Source organism: Cygnus olor, chromosome 9, assembly GCF_009769625.2.
Source record: "Cygnus olor isolate bCygOlo1 chromosome 9, bCygOlo1.pri.v2, whole genome shotgun sequence".
Taxonomy (NCBI): domain Eukaryota; kingdom Metazoa; phylum Chordata; class Aves; order Anseriformes; family Anatidae; genus Cygnus; species Cygnus olor.
The window spans coordinates 15,722,259-15,740,368 of NC_049177.1; the positions used below are offsets into that span (position 1 = coordinate 15,722,259).

General features: G+C 46.0%; 1 protein-coding gene across 23 annotated transcripts in view; it reads right to left on the minus strand.

The window, feature by feature from the left end:
• LOC121074997 (LIM domain containing preferred translocation partner in lipoma) overlaps positions 1 to 18,110 on the minus strand; it is a 336,312-nt gene that overhangs the window by 214,066 nt on the left and 104,136 nt on the right. For 22 of the 23 annotated variants that reach the window (XM_040567725.1, XM_040567731.1, XM_040567729.1 and 19 more), the window contains one exon: positions 3,060 to 3,261. In XM_040567725.1, the coding sequence (XP_040423659.1) occupies positions 3,060 to 3,252 (193 nt within the window). In that variant the 5' untranslated portion in view covers positions 3,253 to 3,261. Of the gene's footprint in view, positions 1 to 3,059; positions 3,262 to 4,912; positions 4,934 to 18,110 lie in introns of those variants that run through there. The other variant, XM_040567743.1, reaches the window with a different exon arrangement.

Here is an 18,110-nt window from a genome sequence, read left to right on the forward strand (position 1 = left end):
TGGCTCCTGCAACCCAGCAAGAACTGCCACCCGCCACCTGAAACCCCAGCACAGAAACTCATCCCTATCCCCAAAGAGAGAGGCTAAAACAAAGCAGGAAGTACAGACCCCGCAAACCAGGGACGGAGCATTTGAGACGAGCAAGGTTAGTCCTCCGCGAGCTGCCACCACAGGGAAGGCTAGCACAAAATCCTCCAGAAAGCGAGCCCAGACCGCAGTGCATGGAAGTCCAGTCTGCTTTTTGTAGGGTCTATAAAAACACAGCAGTCCCCACCTTTCTGGCTAGCTGTTAGGCAGAAACCCATGCAACACATGAACACGCAGCTGTGTTCTTATTTATTAGTAGTATTATTACTGTAGTCATACCCCAAGGTCCCCAAACAGATCCCTGTGACAGCAAGACGTGGTCTTTGCTCTGCCGAGGTGACAAATCTAGCTCACAACAAGCCTCAGCGAGGCAGTGTGGCAAACAGCAAGGAGGGGGACTGGCACCACTGAGAAAATTGCTCACTTAGCTGGTCTAAACCACGCACGTCTTGACTGCTTCCAGCACATTAAAATGCTCCTGTTTTATAAACCACTGGCTGATGAGATTTCTGTTTTCTTTTTACTCCTTTAACTATTTCTAACTTGCTTCAAAGTTCTCTTTTCATCGGCACCTTTCTGGCTGGCTTTTGTGCAGATATCCGGAAAAACATAAAAGTCAAGGTGAGACCAAGGAAAGGCCACCGCAGAGGCACCAGAGCCATGCAAAGGCTGTAGGAACTTGGGTCCAGCCCTTCCCTGCTGCACACACAGGTGCCTGACTCAGGGGTTTGTCATTCTGGTGTCTTCCCAGTGGAGGGATGAAAATGCACTCGAGTACAACAGGGAGCTGCAGCACCTCCGCCTACGGCCTTGCAGCTAACCAGATGGGAAAGCCCCAGCTGAACAAATTTAGGTGGTGCCCCTTTAGGCAGCGGGGCACGGAGCTGTCTCCGGGGCTGAATCATTGCTGCAAAACCAACAGAGGTCGTTGAAGAAACAATTAGGGGGCTCGGAGGAGAGAACAGAGCCATAAAAAGTGAATGAGGCATGGTGAGCTAAATATTTTCTTGCTGTCCCTCCTCACCTGCCAGATCCCCAAAGCCTCGTGTTCTCAGGGTTATATATGGCTGAGCTAATGGCTTTGCACCAGCTGCTGACGCCGACCGGCAGCGTGTCACCTTCTGGAAGTGGATTAGCTTAAGCTGCCGCTACGCCGTAACATCGCTCAGCCAGTCCCTGACCAGCTCTTTGCCACCCCTCAGTTCTCCCAAGCCTGTCAGGTGACAATAGCATCTCCAAAAGCCCAGAATAATGCAAGGCAGAGGACTGATAAGGGAAAAAATAAAATAAAAATCTGCAAAGGCCTCCTTTATGTTCCCCAAATCTCCCCATTTCTAACAGACCAGATGCCGGCAGGACTGGGTAGCCTGTGTTGCATAAGGAATGCTTGCATGGCTCACCTACTCTTCTCAGCCTGCAGCACCAGGGTGCTGCTTTGCTCGTATGGGAAGTCTCCTTCCCCAAATGCCAAGCAGCAGATTTTTTTTTAGAAGGTGGTGATGTTCCTGAGTCACTTATTATCAGATCTACAATAATTAAAGCATCAACAATTAAGGCATAGTGACATTTCTGACAAAAAATAGTGGGTGATCAACAACAGTTTTCCTGGAGGAAAAATAAAAGTGTCACTTTTCATTATTATTTTAAGTTTTAGTGGAATTAAAAAAATAACAATCTTATTTTTTTTTAAGAATTCCACTTTACTTGAAAGTGACATTTTCACTGCACTTCAGAAATGGATTATTTTTACTTTTTTTTTTTTTTTTTTTTAATTCCAAATGTCTTTCTCTTCCCCTTACTTGCTAATGTTTTGTTACTGAAGGCAACAGAACAGGTGCGTATGACTTAGCTTCTCCCCTCCAACACATTTTCTTTTTTCGTTCCGAATTCTCTGAAGTTAGAGTGGCAGAGGGAAAAAACGAAGCACTAGTCAGACTATTCCAACTTTCCTACTAAACGCCCTTAACTTTAGAAAATTGCTTAACTGTGAGATTTTATATGTTGCTTTGTTTTTCTTTCTCCTTTTCATTATTCTATAGTCCTCCTGAAAATGCACACAATTTGAAAAAATAAGAGTAGAAAAAGGAAAAAAAATACAGATAAGATTTACGTTACGGCACTCGATACAAAAGAAGGAAAAGTGGAGATAGAACAAAGCAGAACATCCAAAACTGAAAATCAAAAGCTAGTTTGGCAATTTTCTTGAATACAACCGAGTTTGTTCCTGTGTTTATCCCTGCCTCCACATGTCCATGGGACAGGAACCCAACAACTGTTTGCTGCTCAACTGCAAGAAGAGAGCAGGACTGTTAAAGCAGGGGGTAGAGCATGGCTGACAAGTGGTGATCGGTAGGCTTTTGTTTTACTGACAGAACATCTTCAGAGGTTACTGTAATGGTCGTGTAAATATCCACATAATTATACCATTAAATTATTTCACATTCAAGAGCCTGCCACAGTAGACGAAAAAGAATAAAACTGAACCAAACCAGCAGGCTGGAGAGGAAACATGCCTAGAACCATTCTGCCAAATCCATGCCCTAACACCTCTACCCACACCCCCAACTCCATCCCATGTTTGCAGAGGATTCCCACTGTGCTTACACACAAAAAGAAACAATATTGAGGAGAGTGCTCAAGCTCCAGCTCCTTGGATCAACATGTATTGGCAAAGACAAAAAAAAAAGCAAAACTCCTTGAAAATCACCAGTCTTGGAGATGTGACATCTGCTTCCAATTAAAACCAAGAAAGATCTGTCCCCCTGTCCTCCTCCAGCCCTGCACCTCTCAGGAAGGTAGCTACCCAGAGGAAGGGGGAAGAGATACTTTCATATTCTTCTTGATTTAAATGATCTCAAAAAGGGAGGCTGCCACAAACACACGAGCCAAGAGAAAGTCAAGTACAGTCTCTGTTAAAGGTTAACTCCCTTGAATTAGACAGTTGTGGTTCCTTCCTAAAAAAATTTACTCACCATCACCTCCTGGTTGCTTGTACGGGTTGTACTTTGGCTTGGGGGCAACAACGGGTGCAAACTTCTTTGGCGTCTGCTGGGTGGACACCGAGATGCTGGGAGTCCCAAAGGCATGCGTGGTCTCCATCCTCGCTGTAACGTGACCAACAGGCTCGTTGGTACTCTTGGGCGGCAGCCAGGACGGGTGGGACATGGTTCAGATCTGAGGAGAGGCAAACGAGGATCAATCACACACGCATTAGGAATTTAGGCTGGGGAGCTAACAGTTGTAAACTTTGCTAATTTGTTAAATTAAACCCACAAAATATATAATGTGTTTAACCTTTGCATGTTTATCTTTAAGCATATTGGTCCCACTGCACAGGAATTCAGATCCAAACTTGCATTTCTTTCTCCAGTTGGTTGGAATTACTGATCAGCTCCTTGCTCGTGTCTGCAAGAGTGTTGTTATTTTCCTCTTCTAACCAGAGTTGAGGCAGGCTGATACCCTGGAGAAGCCCATCACTCCCACCATCTATTCAGCACAATAGCGACGTATTTGCCTTTCCCTGTTAGGCTTTTGTGAGTACATTAACGTAGAGCACTGCAGGTGCTCTGGGGACAAGTGTCGTTACAGGCAGGCAGACACACTTCCAAAATATACCTTTAGCACTTTTCAACATATCATTTGTGGCCCCAAATCCCACTGTCATTCATTTAAACTTTTAAGAAAAAGGATTTCAAAAGCAGCTAATCCTTCTTGATGCCTCCATTTCTGAATGCCCAGCTTAAGATATTTTAAAAGCACGTCAATTTTGAAAAAACGCCAGGATTCCAAAACCACTGACAACCAGGCTCCTTTTAGACATCTCAACTTGTGTAACAGGAAACAGAGGCAGCCCAAATCATTACTTATTTATGAAAATCTTGGCTTTGGTCTGTTTAAAAGCCTACATCACTTTTGAGAACTGGACTCAACGCTGCTGAAAATATTGCCCATAAAAAACCTGTTTGTAATGGGCCGACCTGCAATGAACAAGTGCTTTCCACTGCACACAAGCCACAGCCGTTGGGGAGCAGCGATGGTCCTACAGCACCAGCACGTTATGCCTCTAAGCTGGTTTTGAGCTGTGGTGAGGAAATAAAGACCCCAAACAGACAAAAGCCACTGCTAATTTTGGCGCCCTTGAGTGCCCGTCACTTCTGCCTGTGCCCTGCTTCGGTGTCGGGACTCGCCAGGGCTCTGGAAACCAGGCACAGCTGGGACTTGATCAGGAAAGATTTGCTTAGATCAGAAAGGCTGGAAAAGGATCAGTGCGAGAGACAGCACCGGGCCAGGGAAGATATTAGCTGACTGCTGTTGCATAAAAGCATTTCCAGCTGGGCACGGCAAGGCAAAGCAAAGGCACTGCTGGATTTGCAGAGGGGTCTCTTGCTGCTGCCAGGGCAGAGATGCTGTGGAGTCCCAGCTCTGCTGAGCACGGCAGCAAAGGGCTTTAGTGGCTGTTGCGAGCAGTCCTCTGAGGTCAGGGTGGGGAAGATGAATGGGGACAGATGAAGGATGGCCTCTGGCAGATGTACACCCCCTCGGAGTGAAATCATTACCAAGCCCCACAGCGCTGCAGCTCTCTAGCTGTTCTGACACAGCTCTGTGGTCACGCAAGAAGCCATCTATTTGAATGTCTCACGAGGAGGCATTTCCAAAGCTGAGAAGTGCAGCCACATATAGCTAGCTATAAAGGTCAGTGCTTAAAATCTGAAAGCAAACGCATGACTGATATTGTCACCTCCGCCACGTCCCATCAAACAAGGAAACCGAGGATCTCCTCATTGATATATGGGGGAATGCAGCTGCAGGGCCACCTCCTGCCTACCTGGGCATGTTCTTGGTGCCTTCCAGGCACAAGTCCACGCACACATGCTTCTCAGAAACATGTAACATTGGAGCTCTGCAACCAGTCCCTGGGATTACATGGAACATTTAGGCATGAGGAATTCATTTCTGACAGTGCATTTAAGTCTACCTAGAAAAAAAAAAAGGAGAAATCACACTTCATTTCCCCTTTCTCCTAATTTGGGCTCAGGTGTCACTAAAAATGTCAAGACCAAGCAGCTGGGGTTTAGGTATGGAGCTATTTTGCCAACTCACCCCGGCTGGCAAAGCCTCTGCCTCCTAGAAGCTTTATGGTGGAGCAAGATCAGTTGAGTCCTTTATTGAAGAAGCAGACAAGGACTCTTGGATTTGAACCAGAGAAAGTAGTCTGATGGGCTCCTATATGGACAACTGTGTCCTAGTAATTTGCTATTAGACAGTAATGCTGAATCAGTGGGGGCAGAAGTTGGGAAGGAGCAAGGCCTCCACATGGGGACAGTACCTCCAGCTGCCAGCAATGCTTGTTAAAACTGTGCCTCTTCTAGCCTAAGTTTCCTCCAGGTAACAAGCTTCTTACTGGAGGAGTCATTTCTCCTTAAAGCCTGCAAAGGAAAGCCAGTCCCTGTGTCTGACCCAGCACTAGGAAATGGACAATTTGTGGTCATTTTCCACCTCCTTCACTCTTTGTGTGTGAGAGGAACCGCCGTGTGCCAAATATCAGCCCCAACACTCCCTCACCATGCAGTTCGACTGCTCGTGGTCACAGGTTTTGCAGTCCCTACCGCTGGAGGACGAGCCCATTAGGCCGGACATCCGATGTCAGTGACAGGAGGCCACCGGTGCCAGCACAGAGGGACTGGCTCAAAACGAGGCAAGTGGAAGTGTGGCAGGGGCACCCTGGAGTCAGACAACCATCGAAGGCCGAGCTGCAAGGATGCATCATTCCCTCCCACATACGGCTGCCGGCCAAGCTCACGATGACAGAGCAGAGCATCATTCTGAAAGCAAGAAGTGAAAGGCAGGTCCTCCCCGCAGGGCTGCAGAGGAAACCAGCCGTGACGGGTGGGCCGAACCGCGCTCCCGCCGCCTGGTACTTCCCGTTACCAACACCAGCCCTGTCGGACCTAGAAAATGACTGCCACTAAACACAAAGATTCACCTACCCTGCCACCTCTTCCTCACACATTGTTCAAAAATGTAAAGGATGGCAATACAAGTCAGGCAACTCTCTGTGTTTTCAGAACAGAAAATAATGTGGGCACTCAGCCTTAGCAGGACAACTCTGAGAGCTGCTATCTTACTACATCCGAAGGTGACTGTATCTTGTCCATTGCTACAAGCATCCTGGAGTTTTATTCTGACAGGTTTTCAGCCCCCGGTTTGACATCTCATATGAAAGATCACCCCGCTGTAGAAAGCTCCCTCAGACCACTGGCATTACCTCCACACTACTTCAAAGCAAACAAACAAACAGCACTAACAAGATTATCATTCCTGCTCTGGCAGCTCCCCAGTTCTTCCTCACCCACCTCCCAGGCAATGTGCCTTGGTCCCACTGAGTTCTTATGGTCTGCCAGGTTCATGGCAGGGGTGGGTTGAGCGATGCATGGAGTATCTGCTTCAGCAGCCGGGTTGCACAGTGCTGGGGACAACCAAACATAACGTGACATCCCAGGGAACGAGCTTGAAGAGCAGCCTGTTCTGATGGGCAGTTTGGGAATGTGCAGACCACACTGCTGTAACTCGGTTGCTGACTGTAAGCTGGCATGCAGCTCCATCCCGGCTACCCTCTAACACATTTGTTTTGGCGGCAGTGGTGTATTCTAATTGTTTCCCCGTTAGCCTTTCTCTTCCTCTTTCTGCCCCTCTCATTTTCTGTTATGTATTTGCTGTCACTCGTTTTTGTTATCTGTGCCTTGACAATGTTTTCAGCAACTTCCCTTTTCCTCGTCTTTTCCAGCTCCAGCTCCCCAGCCTCAATTAAATTTAGCCAAACTACTTTACAAAATGATGAAAATGGAAAATGAATTAACTTCTTTTTAACAGCTGAAGCTGAACTTCTGGGTTTGTTCTGTTCTCCCCTCAACGTTTTTAATCTTTCCAGTGCACATGACTGCGTGCCTAGGGTAAAAGGCCAAGGGCAAGGCAATCTAAGGGTCTGTGGCTCTTCGAGGAGCACAGCACCCCATCTCCCTGCAGGCTGCTCCACAGTGGAGCACTCTGGCTAATTCAGACAAAGCACTCAGTGCTCCCTCACCATTTCTCACAATATTGCCTATTTTTCAATCAGAAGCTTCTTTGGAGCAAAACAGATTAACATTTTTTGATGTAGACAAGTAATCAGAACAGCACAGGAAAATCTGTCTTACCCTAAACTTACTCTTACATGTGTCACTGCCTCGGCATCATTGTGGCTCCTGCATTTGAATGAGAACCTCTAAAAGTTAAAGGCAGTGCTTTTCTGGATGGATAGCAAAAACAACCAGCAAGTGCACATTTCACTTTTGTCTTAGAAGTGTTTTCTTCCATAAATATGTATAAATATATTTCTGCCAGCTCTACAATGAATAGTGTAGTTTTCAGAAGTTTCTAGCTGGTTTGGGATGTGGGAGATTGCAAAAGTCGGTGACTGCAAGAAGGCAGAAGTCATTGAGAAACTCAAAAACTAGAAAGAACAAAGCTGTATTGGATATCACAGGCTTGAGAGAGGTAAGTAACAGGAAAAATGCAATGAAGGGACCATCAGGATGGGTGTATTGGGGGAACCCAAGAAGCAGGCCCAGAAGAAAGATCCTGGGAGCGTGCATACTGGCAGGGGATGATGGAGCTGTTAAAATAGCTGCATTACGCATTTCTGTGGGGGAACACAGCAAGCTCCTCCTTCAAGGTTAATAGCGGCTGGAATGAAAAACCATCAAATCCAGTATGAATCACCAGTTCTCCAAAAAACAATTCTCCCACTGGAGAAAAGTGACTCTCATCAGCCTTTTGCTGTCCAAGCCAGTTACTGTTACTCCTTGTATGCCAAATGCAGTGCATTAAGGGCCTGATCCCTCTGCTGCTCAAGTCAACAGTTGGATCACAGAGCTCTCATCGAAAAGCTGAGGTGAAGGCTAAATCTATGGTTGCCTCTCATTTCTGTTCCAAGCAAATCAGGCAATCAAGTCAGGCATGGCTTCGCTTCAACGAGTCCCTTCCCAGCAAATCTGGCCATCCAACATTTAATACAGCTTGTCTGGAACGATCTTCGTCATCAGAGCCCGTGTCCCTGGGAATCCTCCCACAGCAGCAGAGATCTCTTGCTTCCCAGTTTGTAACCTATTTCCCTCTGTTTTGTCTGAAGTCTTCTGCATTTCTGCCTGCCTCTCACACAGCCACCCTCAGCAGTAACTCAACAGGTTCTTCCCCAGCCTGGCTACTCTTTCCTGCGACTCCTTACACTTTGGCAAAACGTCTTCTTACCAAATTCACAGACCCGCCCCATAGAGAACTCCCCTAAATCTTCCTTCTGCCACTGCTTTTGAAGTCCTGTTGACCATCTCGTCTAACCCTCCTGCACTAACCCTCCTGCACATTGAAGGGCGTTGAACTCCACCCAACTCTTTTTCTGTGAAGCTTTGTTGGGCTGAAGAGTATTTGTTAGAAAGTATAAGCAGTCTCTACTTAAGGAATACAAGCAATGGAGAATCCACCGCAACACTAGGTAAATTGTTTGGGCAAGCAATTAAGCACCATAATTATAGCTTCTTCTTTATGTCTGGCTTAAATTTATCTAGCTCCGCTTCCAACCACAGGATTTTGCTACGCTCCTGCCATCCACATTCCTGACCTGCCTCTCCTCCTTAGGCAGATCCTTTCAGAACACAGCCAGGACTTTGGTGAAATCAAATTAAAACATTTAAATTAAGTATCAATTAAATGTACTGTTAAGAACAGACTTCTCTTGATTTACTCATGTATTTACTCTGAACTCTCTTCAATTTTTCAGCAACCTTTTGTGAAACGGTGTATGCTAGCATATGACCATTTTTTCAAGAATGATAACTTAAAATGGAAAGGGTAATACGATGGATAATATCAAAGACAAAAACCATACTGAATTCAGCTGTGGCTGCCTGAGGTTCTGTTATCCTTCCTTCCTTGGAAGCATTAGTCATCATCTACTTTTGGAGGTAGAGGATAAGACCGGACTAACCATGATAAATAACATTAAGAGCAAAGAGTGAAATCACACTGCATAAATAAGGAAAACAGTGTGCTCTGGTTCTATCATTAGGACAATCTTAATGCTGTAAATTCAGAAAATTCTAACCATGAAAGAACACACTGCAGCAGAGGAACTGGAATCCATGAATCGCAAGATGAGACCACACTATCTAAAAACATCAGACCAGGAATATCAACAGAAGATAATGCCAGGCTAATAAAATCCTGACAAGGCTTTTTTTTTTTTTTTTTTTAATGTTTTAAAAAAAGCACATAACTGCTTGGGGTTTTTTTGCTTTTAATTACAGGATGTCATTCATCTTTGAGAAGCAAAGGTAAAACAGAGGGTTCCAAGTCAATTTAGCCTCATATCAGATAAACAATGGAAGGGTAGAGTACCAATTTGTCTATTCTGAAATTGTTAGTACATTTGTCTCTGAGGCAGGCCGGCTTTCCTGTGATTAGACTGTTATCCAAATAAATCTTCATCTCATTTTCATATTTTTAACATGGACCAAATACCCCTTGGATGTTGATGGGCTTTGCCAAGACAGAATTTGTCCCTGAGTTAATTACGCTAATGCTATGCGGTCGGTAGCAACAGTGTTTAACAAAAAACGAGCAACAACAGTCTGTTCTTCCAGACAGTCCGCTCTGTCATCCATCCTACTCCTTCCTAAATCCACTGGCTTGATCTAGATCCATAATGTCCTTAGTATCACCCATGCACAGTTAACCATCAGCCTCAAGGCCATGGGGATGACAAGATACAGGGAGGCCACTACCTTGTCTGCTGACACAAGATGCAGCTGGAAGCCCTCCAGTGGCTTCTCTCAGATGCTATTCAGGAACAGAATCGAGGCCTCTCCTCCCCTGGATGAGCAAAGTTCATCTCTATGGGCTTACAAGAGCTACATGTAGACAGGCAGATTGCGATCTCCCCACTCTCCCTTCTCTTCCAGCCACACAGCAGGACTCAAAGAGAAAAATTCTGACTTTACTTCATCTTCCAGATGAGTTTTAAAGACAAGTTCTAGCACCGAACCAAGGAGACATCCTCCCTGATGCAAAACCATGCCACACATTGCCCCTTTCAGTCAGAGGTGCAATCCATAAAACTGAACATTTCTACTCTGTCTTCCTTTTTTCTTCCCCCTGAAATTTCCAAAAGCAGAACCCAAATGCTCTGTTGAAATACAGTTACTTGCTTTGTCCTTATCACCTCCACTCCACTAATTATCCAAAAGCAGTAATTGAGGCTGACCAGAGAGATTTGCTCTTTATAAACTCCCAAAGCTGCTTGTTTCTCTTGGCTTTGTTCCACTCTGAATGTTAAGTTAATTTATTTCTCCATTTAGGGCCAGTGATCTCTAGCCATGAAGCTTTCCTGCTTCTTGTGGTCTCCAAAAGAGGACATAATGTCAAAATTCTGGTCTCATTAGAGGGCTTTAACCAAATATAGGAAGTACCATAGCTACTTACAAACTCAGCCCAAGCCCTCTTGGGATGTCTTTCCCATATGGTACTATTTATCCTCATCAATTTTACATCATATGGGAAATTATGCGATTTGGGGAAATTGTGATCCCTTTTGAACCCCCTTAATTCTCGCTGATCTGCACAACATCTCACAAAGTTTAAGGCCTGTAACATTAACCAGTCCAAAGAAGCTCCTCCTTCAGACCCTGCCAGTGGCAAATTGACTTGGGTCCTCAAACATCACATAAGCAACCAGGAGAAACAAAAAGCCACAAGAACAGCTCTGAGCACTGGGATTACTGGGGGGGATGACGTGACCCTGATCACTGCTTAGCAGCAGAGAGCCAGCAGGAGTCATTGAGCCCAGTGACTATCTTTTTAAACCTTACACAAAAACTGATGCACATGGACTCCAATTTCTTGGGGCAGATCTCTCCCTGAGATTAATTTCTTTGCTTGCACACATTTTGCACTGTTTCTGGACATTTGTTCATGTTTTGCTTTAGTCTTTTACAGCAGCTGTCAGCTGGAGCAAGTTTAAATCTCTCTCTCCCCTAGACCTAGATTTTCTTCCAATTGCTTGGATAGGGCTGGGTTTTGTATCCTCTGCTCAATCCCCTTAAAAATAAAAAATTAAAAAAATTGAAATCTCTTCTCCAGTTAAACGGGGCTGAAAGCATTCACCAACTTCCTGCTGTGGGACATCACTAATGTAATCACAGGAATTAAAGGAGAAAGAAACCTAGTTAGAGCACTGCCTGTGCTGAATTATTCCTCGATTCATATAATCTAGCATCATCTCACTCTGGCTTTAACAGCTTCAATCAAATTTTCATGGGATCCTTTGGAAGACCACACTTAAATTCAGCATTCGCCCTGCTTTGAGCAAGAGGTTTGCCCAGATGACCTCCAGAGATCCCTTCCAAAATCAATTATCAACACTTTAAGACCTGAGACTTCCAGCTATGGCTTTATCTGCCCTCAAAAGGGTTTACAGCAATATAGTTCTCAAATACGGACTGAGCCCATTCTTCTAACTAAATAACAAATACTTGGAAAATAACTTCTTTTTCTAACTTCTACAGTATCAATCAGGCATAACAGGAAGACGGCAAGTCCATAGCGGACATGGTAAAGATCTGTTAGAGATCTCTGCTACCATTGCTTACTGCAGGTTAAAGACACCAGATACCAACCCAACACCACTTTCATCTTACACCGAAATCCTGCTGCTGGGACAACGACAGCATCAACCAAAACCTTACCCTTCTCTAAGTTTCCTTCTTGGTTTGTTTCTCTCGTATCAGCCTCAAAGGTGGAAAAGGTAGAAGGGCAAACTAAACATAAAACTCCTTTTTTTTTCCCCAATATAATTCCATTAGTAGTTTTGGGATTAGATGCAGGCTATTTGAATTTGACTGCTGCTGCAAAACACACCCATAAAAACTGATGAGCAAGATCTTCCTTTTACAGCCATGTCACATCCTGGTGTTGGATGACAAACTAGGCTTTAAAAAACTAATAAATTGAACTTGACTGGCCCATGTGCATTGAAACAAAGAGATAGTACTGGCTCCCTGGAGATAGATAGATCTATCTAATCTAATACAACTCTAATGACCGCATTACAATTTCAGCAGAGAGCAGGCTGATTTCTGACTCCTGTGGTATGAGACAATCCTCAGCAACTCCAAACACAATCATATTGGATAAAACGTTAATCCGAGGCCTTAGCTACTTGTGGTCACAACAAACCCCAGGGCAATTGCAACAGAGGAGGTAGACCTGGTGGCCTGCCCAAAATGCTTACTCAAACACAGCAAAGTTTGTGGTTGAACCTTGAGAGCTGAGCCAGGAGGTAGCTCTGAGCCAGACAAATTTCTTCCAGTTCTTAAGCTTCTCTTCCTGATAACTTGACCTACAAGTTTGTGAGGGGGATGCTGCACTGTCTAAGGAAAGTTTGAGATGGATGTTTGAGAATTTTATGTAGAAAACAAGCAAGGAAATACACTGATAGGGACAGCAAAAGATCAGGCGGAATAATGCAGAGAGGTTATCATGGGGAGTCTCAGACCATGAGCTCCCTTATGCACGTAATTTATTTTCAAGATCCTTTTGCCAAAAAATTGCCTTTATTCTTGCTGTGACCCTAATTGTTGTTGTGCCTATGGGATAGCTCCATACTTGGGTTCCTACTTCAGCAAGGCGCTGCCAAACAGAATAGAGCATATCCAACCGGTGCACACGTACTGGAATCCAACCAGCGCACACACGTACTGGATTCAGGCCTATCCCACAGAAGAGCAAAGAAACCAGGAAACCAGGACAACACAAAGATGGCAAGGTTAAAGCTTTTAAAGCAAACCCAGGCAGTTTGGATGCTGATGATGCCTGTAAACAAGAGGGAACCATACGAAACTGGCATTCAGCTCAGCAGCAAGATATCAACAAGACCCCGGTGGGACCCAACAGGACTGTGGCAGCGTATTGACACGGAGCTAATTGTATTAGCTCTGCAGAGAGCCGTGTGTACGGCTCAGCCTGGGGAGAACAGCAGGGACCTGAGCCCAGCAGAGAGGGGGAAACTGATACAGAGCGAGCACAGAAACAAAGCAGAGCTTGAGGTGCTAACCCAGCAAGGCTGGTGGGGGTGTAGGTAAGCTATTGCTTATGGCCGGTTCCCTGTGCTGCGCCCCTCTTCTAAAGAGCTGTGGGGGACGGGAAGAGCCAGCTGCCACTTCCTGGAAGAACACACATTTACAATTTGCAGTCTAAACCCCAAGCTGTCAAGAGGACTTCTGTGAATGGCAGAGGAGCTGCAGCCCAGAATACGGTCACAGCAGGGGCCCTGCTCAAGTGGGATGCGAGCACAGGGCCAACGTACCACTATCACCTTCTTGCAACACCTCAAGGGGCTGGCAGTATGAACCAGAATTTGAAACCATAATGCCCCCAAAAAATCAATTAATGGGCAGGAATTGTGCTGAGGATCAAAATCTTTAATCCCTGATTCTTTCCCTCCCACCTGATCCACTTAACTTTTCCTCCCCAGACCCCAAGCCATCCTGCAAGTCACAGCCTGGTGTATAACAAATCCTTGGATGCTTTCTTCTCCTTCCTGAGCACTGCACCAACCTGTGCCTCATTGTTGGCAGCTCAGCCCATGGCACCTTGCAAATAATCAGGGGAAATAGCCTTTTTCCTATGGAAAATCCTATATCCTAAGGAGTGATTGCTGCCAGATGGCTGGGAACTGATGCTGCAGAGAGATTGCTAATGGAAGCAAGATATTTGAGTGCCTGGAAACTGTAGGAAAAGAACACACACGCCTTTGTGCAAACAGTCAGAAAAAGACTACGTTTCTCTAAGTTCACAACAGGTGATTTGACATTCTCAAGAGACCAGCACCCTAATGTATTCCTACCTCCCTTTTGCCACACAAAGCAAAATTAGAGATTAAAATGCTTTCTTCTTTAAGAAACTGAAAGCCCACGGTACTCTCAGGAAAGAAAGAGGATCTCTGCTGGTTATCGAGTCCTGCTTTTAGATAAGGCTTGACCTAACACTAGATAAGGCAAGCTGTGCCTTTGTCATTGAAAACCTCCAAAACAGAGACTCGAGGCTGGTAAATTGTTCAGGTGTGCACTATTTTCCCAGTGAACACATTTTTCCAGCTCTCCAGCTGAATCTCCCAATCCACTACGTATATCCAGGGCATTTTATTTTGCCATTTGGACAGAAGCTTTTGGCTCTGACATCTTTGTAACGCCCCTGGCAGTGGTCGCAGGCTGCCGTTGGGTCACTGTTGCCTCCTCTCCACCAGGCTAAGCAAACACAGCTCCCTCAGCCTTCTTGCAGGCCACGTGTGCTAGGACCTCGAGTGTCCCACAGCCCTCCTCTGGGCTCCCTCCAGCTCTGCAACACCTGCAACTGGAGGACTCACGACGGGACAGCAGCCTCGCCAGCACAGAGTAAAGGGGAGCAATAATGCCTCCAGATCCCTCCTGTAGTCTGCCCTCCTGGGTTCTCCTGAAGTAACCCAGCACACATTTTGCTTTATTTGCATTCACAGTGTACAGTAGACTCGCATTTGATTTGGCATCCACTGTATCCTCCAGGTCCCTTCATCAAAGACGGCACACAGCAGAATAAAAGGTGTATTTTGAGATCCTGCGTAAGCCAAGGGAGCCCCAGACTGTCCATGGACACATGGCTAGAAGGAGAAGTTATGAAGTGACGTTAGCTACCCCGGGCTATCTGCAGCAAGCACAACATGCAGCTATTTGAGAAGATGGCTGTTCAAAGAGGGATGTTCTGGAACTGGGGGAAATGGGTGAAGAGGAACATTAAGAAGCGAGGCAAGTGTGCTGACACTCCTGAGCACACCAAGATAAAGCTCTCTTTTTGTATCTCCAGGGCATTAGTTCTGCTCTGAATAGAAACTGGGGACTGAAGACAAGTGGTCAGGATTTAATTTTCAATTCTTCTTTCAAACTCAAACTACTGAGGTCTATCCTAGTAAACTATTGCTCTTCTGCATCAGGTCAGTGTCTGCTCACTTGAGAACTGGTGTGCTTCGAGCTCTGGGAGATAATTCCCCAACCGAGCAAACCACGGGGCCAGCAACGAAGCTAACTCAGCCAGGCATCCGCGATGGCCTCGTACTTGTGCTAAACAACTGCGTCATATCAAAGAAGTCATTCCAGTTGCTCCACCACTATCACATTGGCGTCTTCTCATTTTGATGAACCACTTCAGCCCTTTGTTCCCTTCCCCAGCAATCTGTATCAAGCCTTGTGACAAAGAGCTTCCAGCCGAGGGTGGTTCCCCAGGTGTGACATGGATGAAGTGCATCATGAGCGCAGGGAATTTTTGGAGGAAAGGAGGAACCAAACTTCTCATAAATCTGGAGTTGGCGCTATGCTGCCTCATTTCAGCCGCGGCTGGCAGCCACTTGGGTTCTGTTTTCGGATGCTGCTGGGGCAGCTGGGCCACACAGCTGGTAAGTGCACACAGCTCAGTTAATCCAATGTCCTCCAACAGTTGCACCTGCCAGCTCAGAGGTCTAAGGCAAGGCATGTTCCCCCACCAGTAAGTGGTCGCAAGGCCACAGCACGCCTTCGCTGTGTAAAGCACATATTTCTCTTTCAAAGTAACGCAGTTGCCAACACCTTAAACACCCCAGGGACCTTCAACCCCACCAGCCCCTCTAAGTGCTTCATTACCTCCAGCAGACTCTTGCAGAGCTCACATCCCAGGTGAGCAGTATGAGCGAGGCTCTGTCAGCTAAAGAAAGCACACGGAGCTGCAGGGGACCAGAATCTGCAAATCAGGGCTAATGGCTTATCTATCACTGCTCATCGTGCCTGCAAGTCCGGTCTCTTATACTGCAAAATATCCAGGACAAAAAGGAACACAGCAACAAGAAACCACCTCTGAGATTAAAATTATTTCAGGTTTTTTTTCATGACATCTTACGGGAGGGAAGACTCCTTCCCCTCTTGATGGACTCTCTTACAGTGCTATGGGGACCAGCCAAATAATGCAGCTGAGGCACCTGAGTTGTGTGCACATCCCCAAAGCTTTCTTGTTTTTGAGTTAGAAACTGCTGCCTCAAGTTATAAAAACACCATGTTTTGAAATTGTATTGATATGTCCTTGGCACTGATAAAAAAATAACAAAAAAAAAAAACAACTCCAAATGCAACCAATAAGGAAACTTGAGCTGCCCTTTGTTTCTGCAGGACTTAAAACACTAAGGGGAAAACCTAAGCAACAAAGTAAATTGATCCGTGGAAAGATGCAGTCTGTTAGGACCGGTACACGATCTGCATTTTGAAGCTAGCTTGAGCATACGAAGGCATAACCAGTACTCTGAAGTTCCTAGGTTGCTGCCATCACATTCCCTGAGATGGCACTGCTGGAGACATCCCCCTGAGGAATCACATCCAAGACACATCCCTCCTTAAAGCAAGCAACCTCGGAGCCACTCTTCGTGAAGCAGCCACCAGGGACCAGCTTCACCTGCTCTCCTCGCACAAGCACAGCCAGCTGTGCCCCCTCCTCTGCAGCCCCCTCTGAATTCCATCACTCTCCTGATTTCCAGTTGAAGCTATGATCTAGACAATAGAGGAAGGTTATTTAATCCTGCAGGGAACATACATGCCTGCACACAGACATGTGTACACATGTGCACACCACTTCTTTTTTTTTTCCCCCCGATGCTACATCGTTTGCTCAGGAAAGTGGGAAAGAAGAGAAACCAACAGTTGCTCACATGGATCAACACTTCCAGGCTCTCTCTTTTGCAGCTCATCTCACTCATATTTGTGGTTTTAACATGTGATTCACATTAGGCCCCTCTGCTCGCCATTTGATGGTTCTGCTAAACAGATGTGAATTTGTTTAGTCACAGAGCCTGCTCCTTACACTGCCTCTTTGTAAAACAGATGGGCTTTTTTTTTTCCCTGTTCAGCAATATTCAGATAACGATCATACCCCATGCACAGGTTTGCTTGATGATTTTGTATGACAAGGTACAACACGTGAACAGAGACAGGATCTCATACGAGCCCTCTCCAGCAGCCAGGACACACTGCAGGACACGATGGCACTGATGGACAACGCCAAACCCCAACACCAGTGACATCTCGAGAAGACCCCATGGATCTCCAATTCCAGTCCCATAACTTGAAGAAACCGAGTGATGCACAATGAACCTAGAAGGGTCCAGAAGACACAACTCCACCAAGCGCCCACCTCAAAGCACGTCTCCCCACGTGAAAGCTCCGGTGGAAGAGAGCTGAAGGGTAAGCTCCCGCAACGTCCATGGGGACATGAAACCATGCGCATCTCCTGGGACTCCTCAGCATGGGGAAATAGCCTGGAAAAGCTATTCACTCCCTGTGTGGGCATTCTTCTCTCTGCTCTGAGAGCGCCTTTGGCAATGGATAAAGCAGAACTGCACAAAGGCCCTCTCAGAGCAGAATAAGGCTGCCCACATGAGAAGTGCGCTCGGAATAGCTATTGCACTTTAAATTCACACCCTGGCTTTGTTTCGCAATACTCCCCCTGTGCAGAAAGGCCCTAGGCTTCAGATTCAATTTCAGCCCATATTATCGATAGCTGAGGACTGCTTCCATCTGAAGGCAGGACGTAGCCTATATGAGAGGCCGAAGTATGATGAGAGGGGAGAGGGGCGAAATTCACAATTCCTTTGTGCTGTCCTGTACGTGGATGTGCCTCTATATTGCTTTAATAACCGAACACTGATGACTTCATCCCAGCAAATGGCCTTGCTCTGTGGGTAAATGATCTCTGCTTCACCACAGAAACCAAGCACAGGATGTGTATACATGGCACACACAAATGTCATGCCCCCACCTGTGCAAGGATCTAATTCCTTTCCAAAAGCTGCAGTCCTGCCCCTCAGTCACAGCTCTGCCCTCCATGCACTGCCCACCTGTTACAACGATGACCTCAGTTTCTACAAGAAGCTACTCAGGACGTGTATA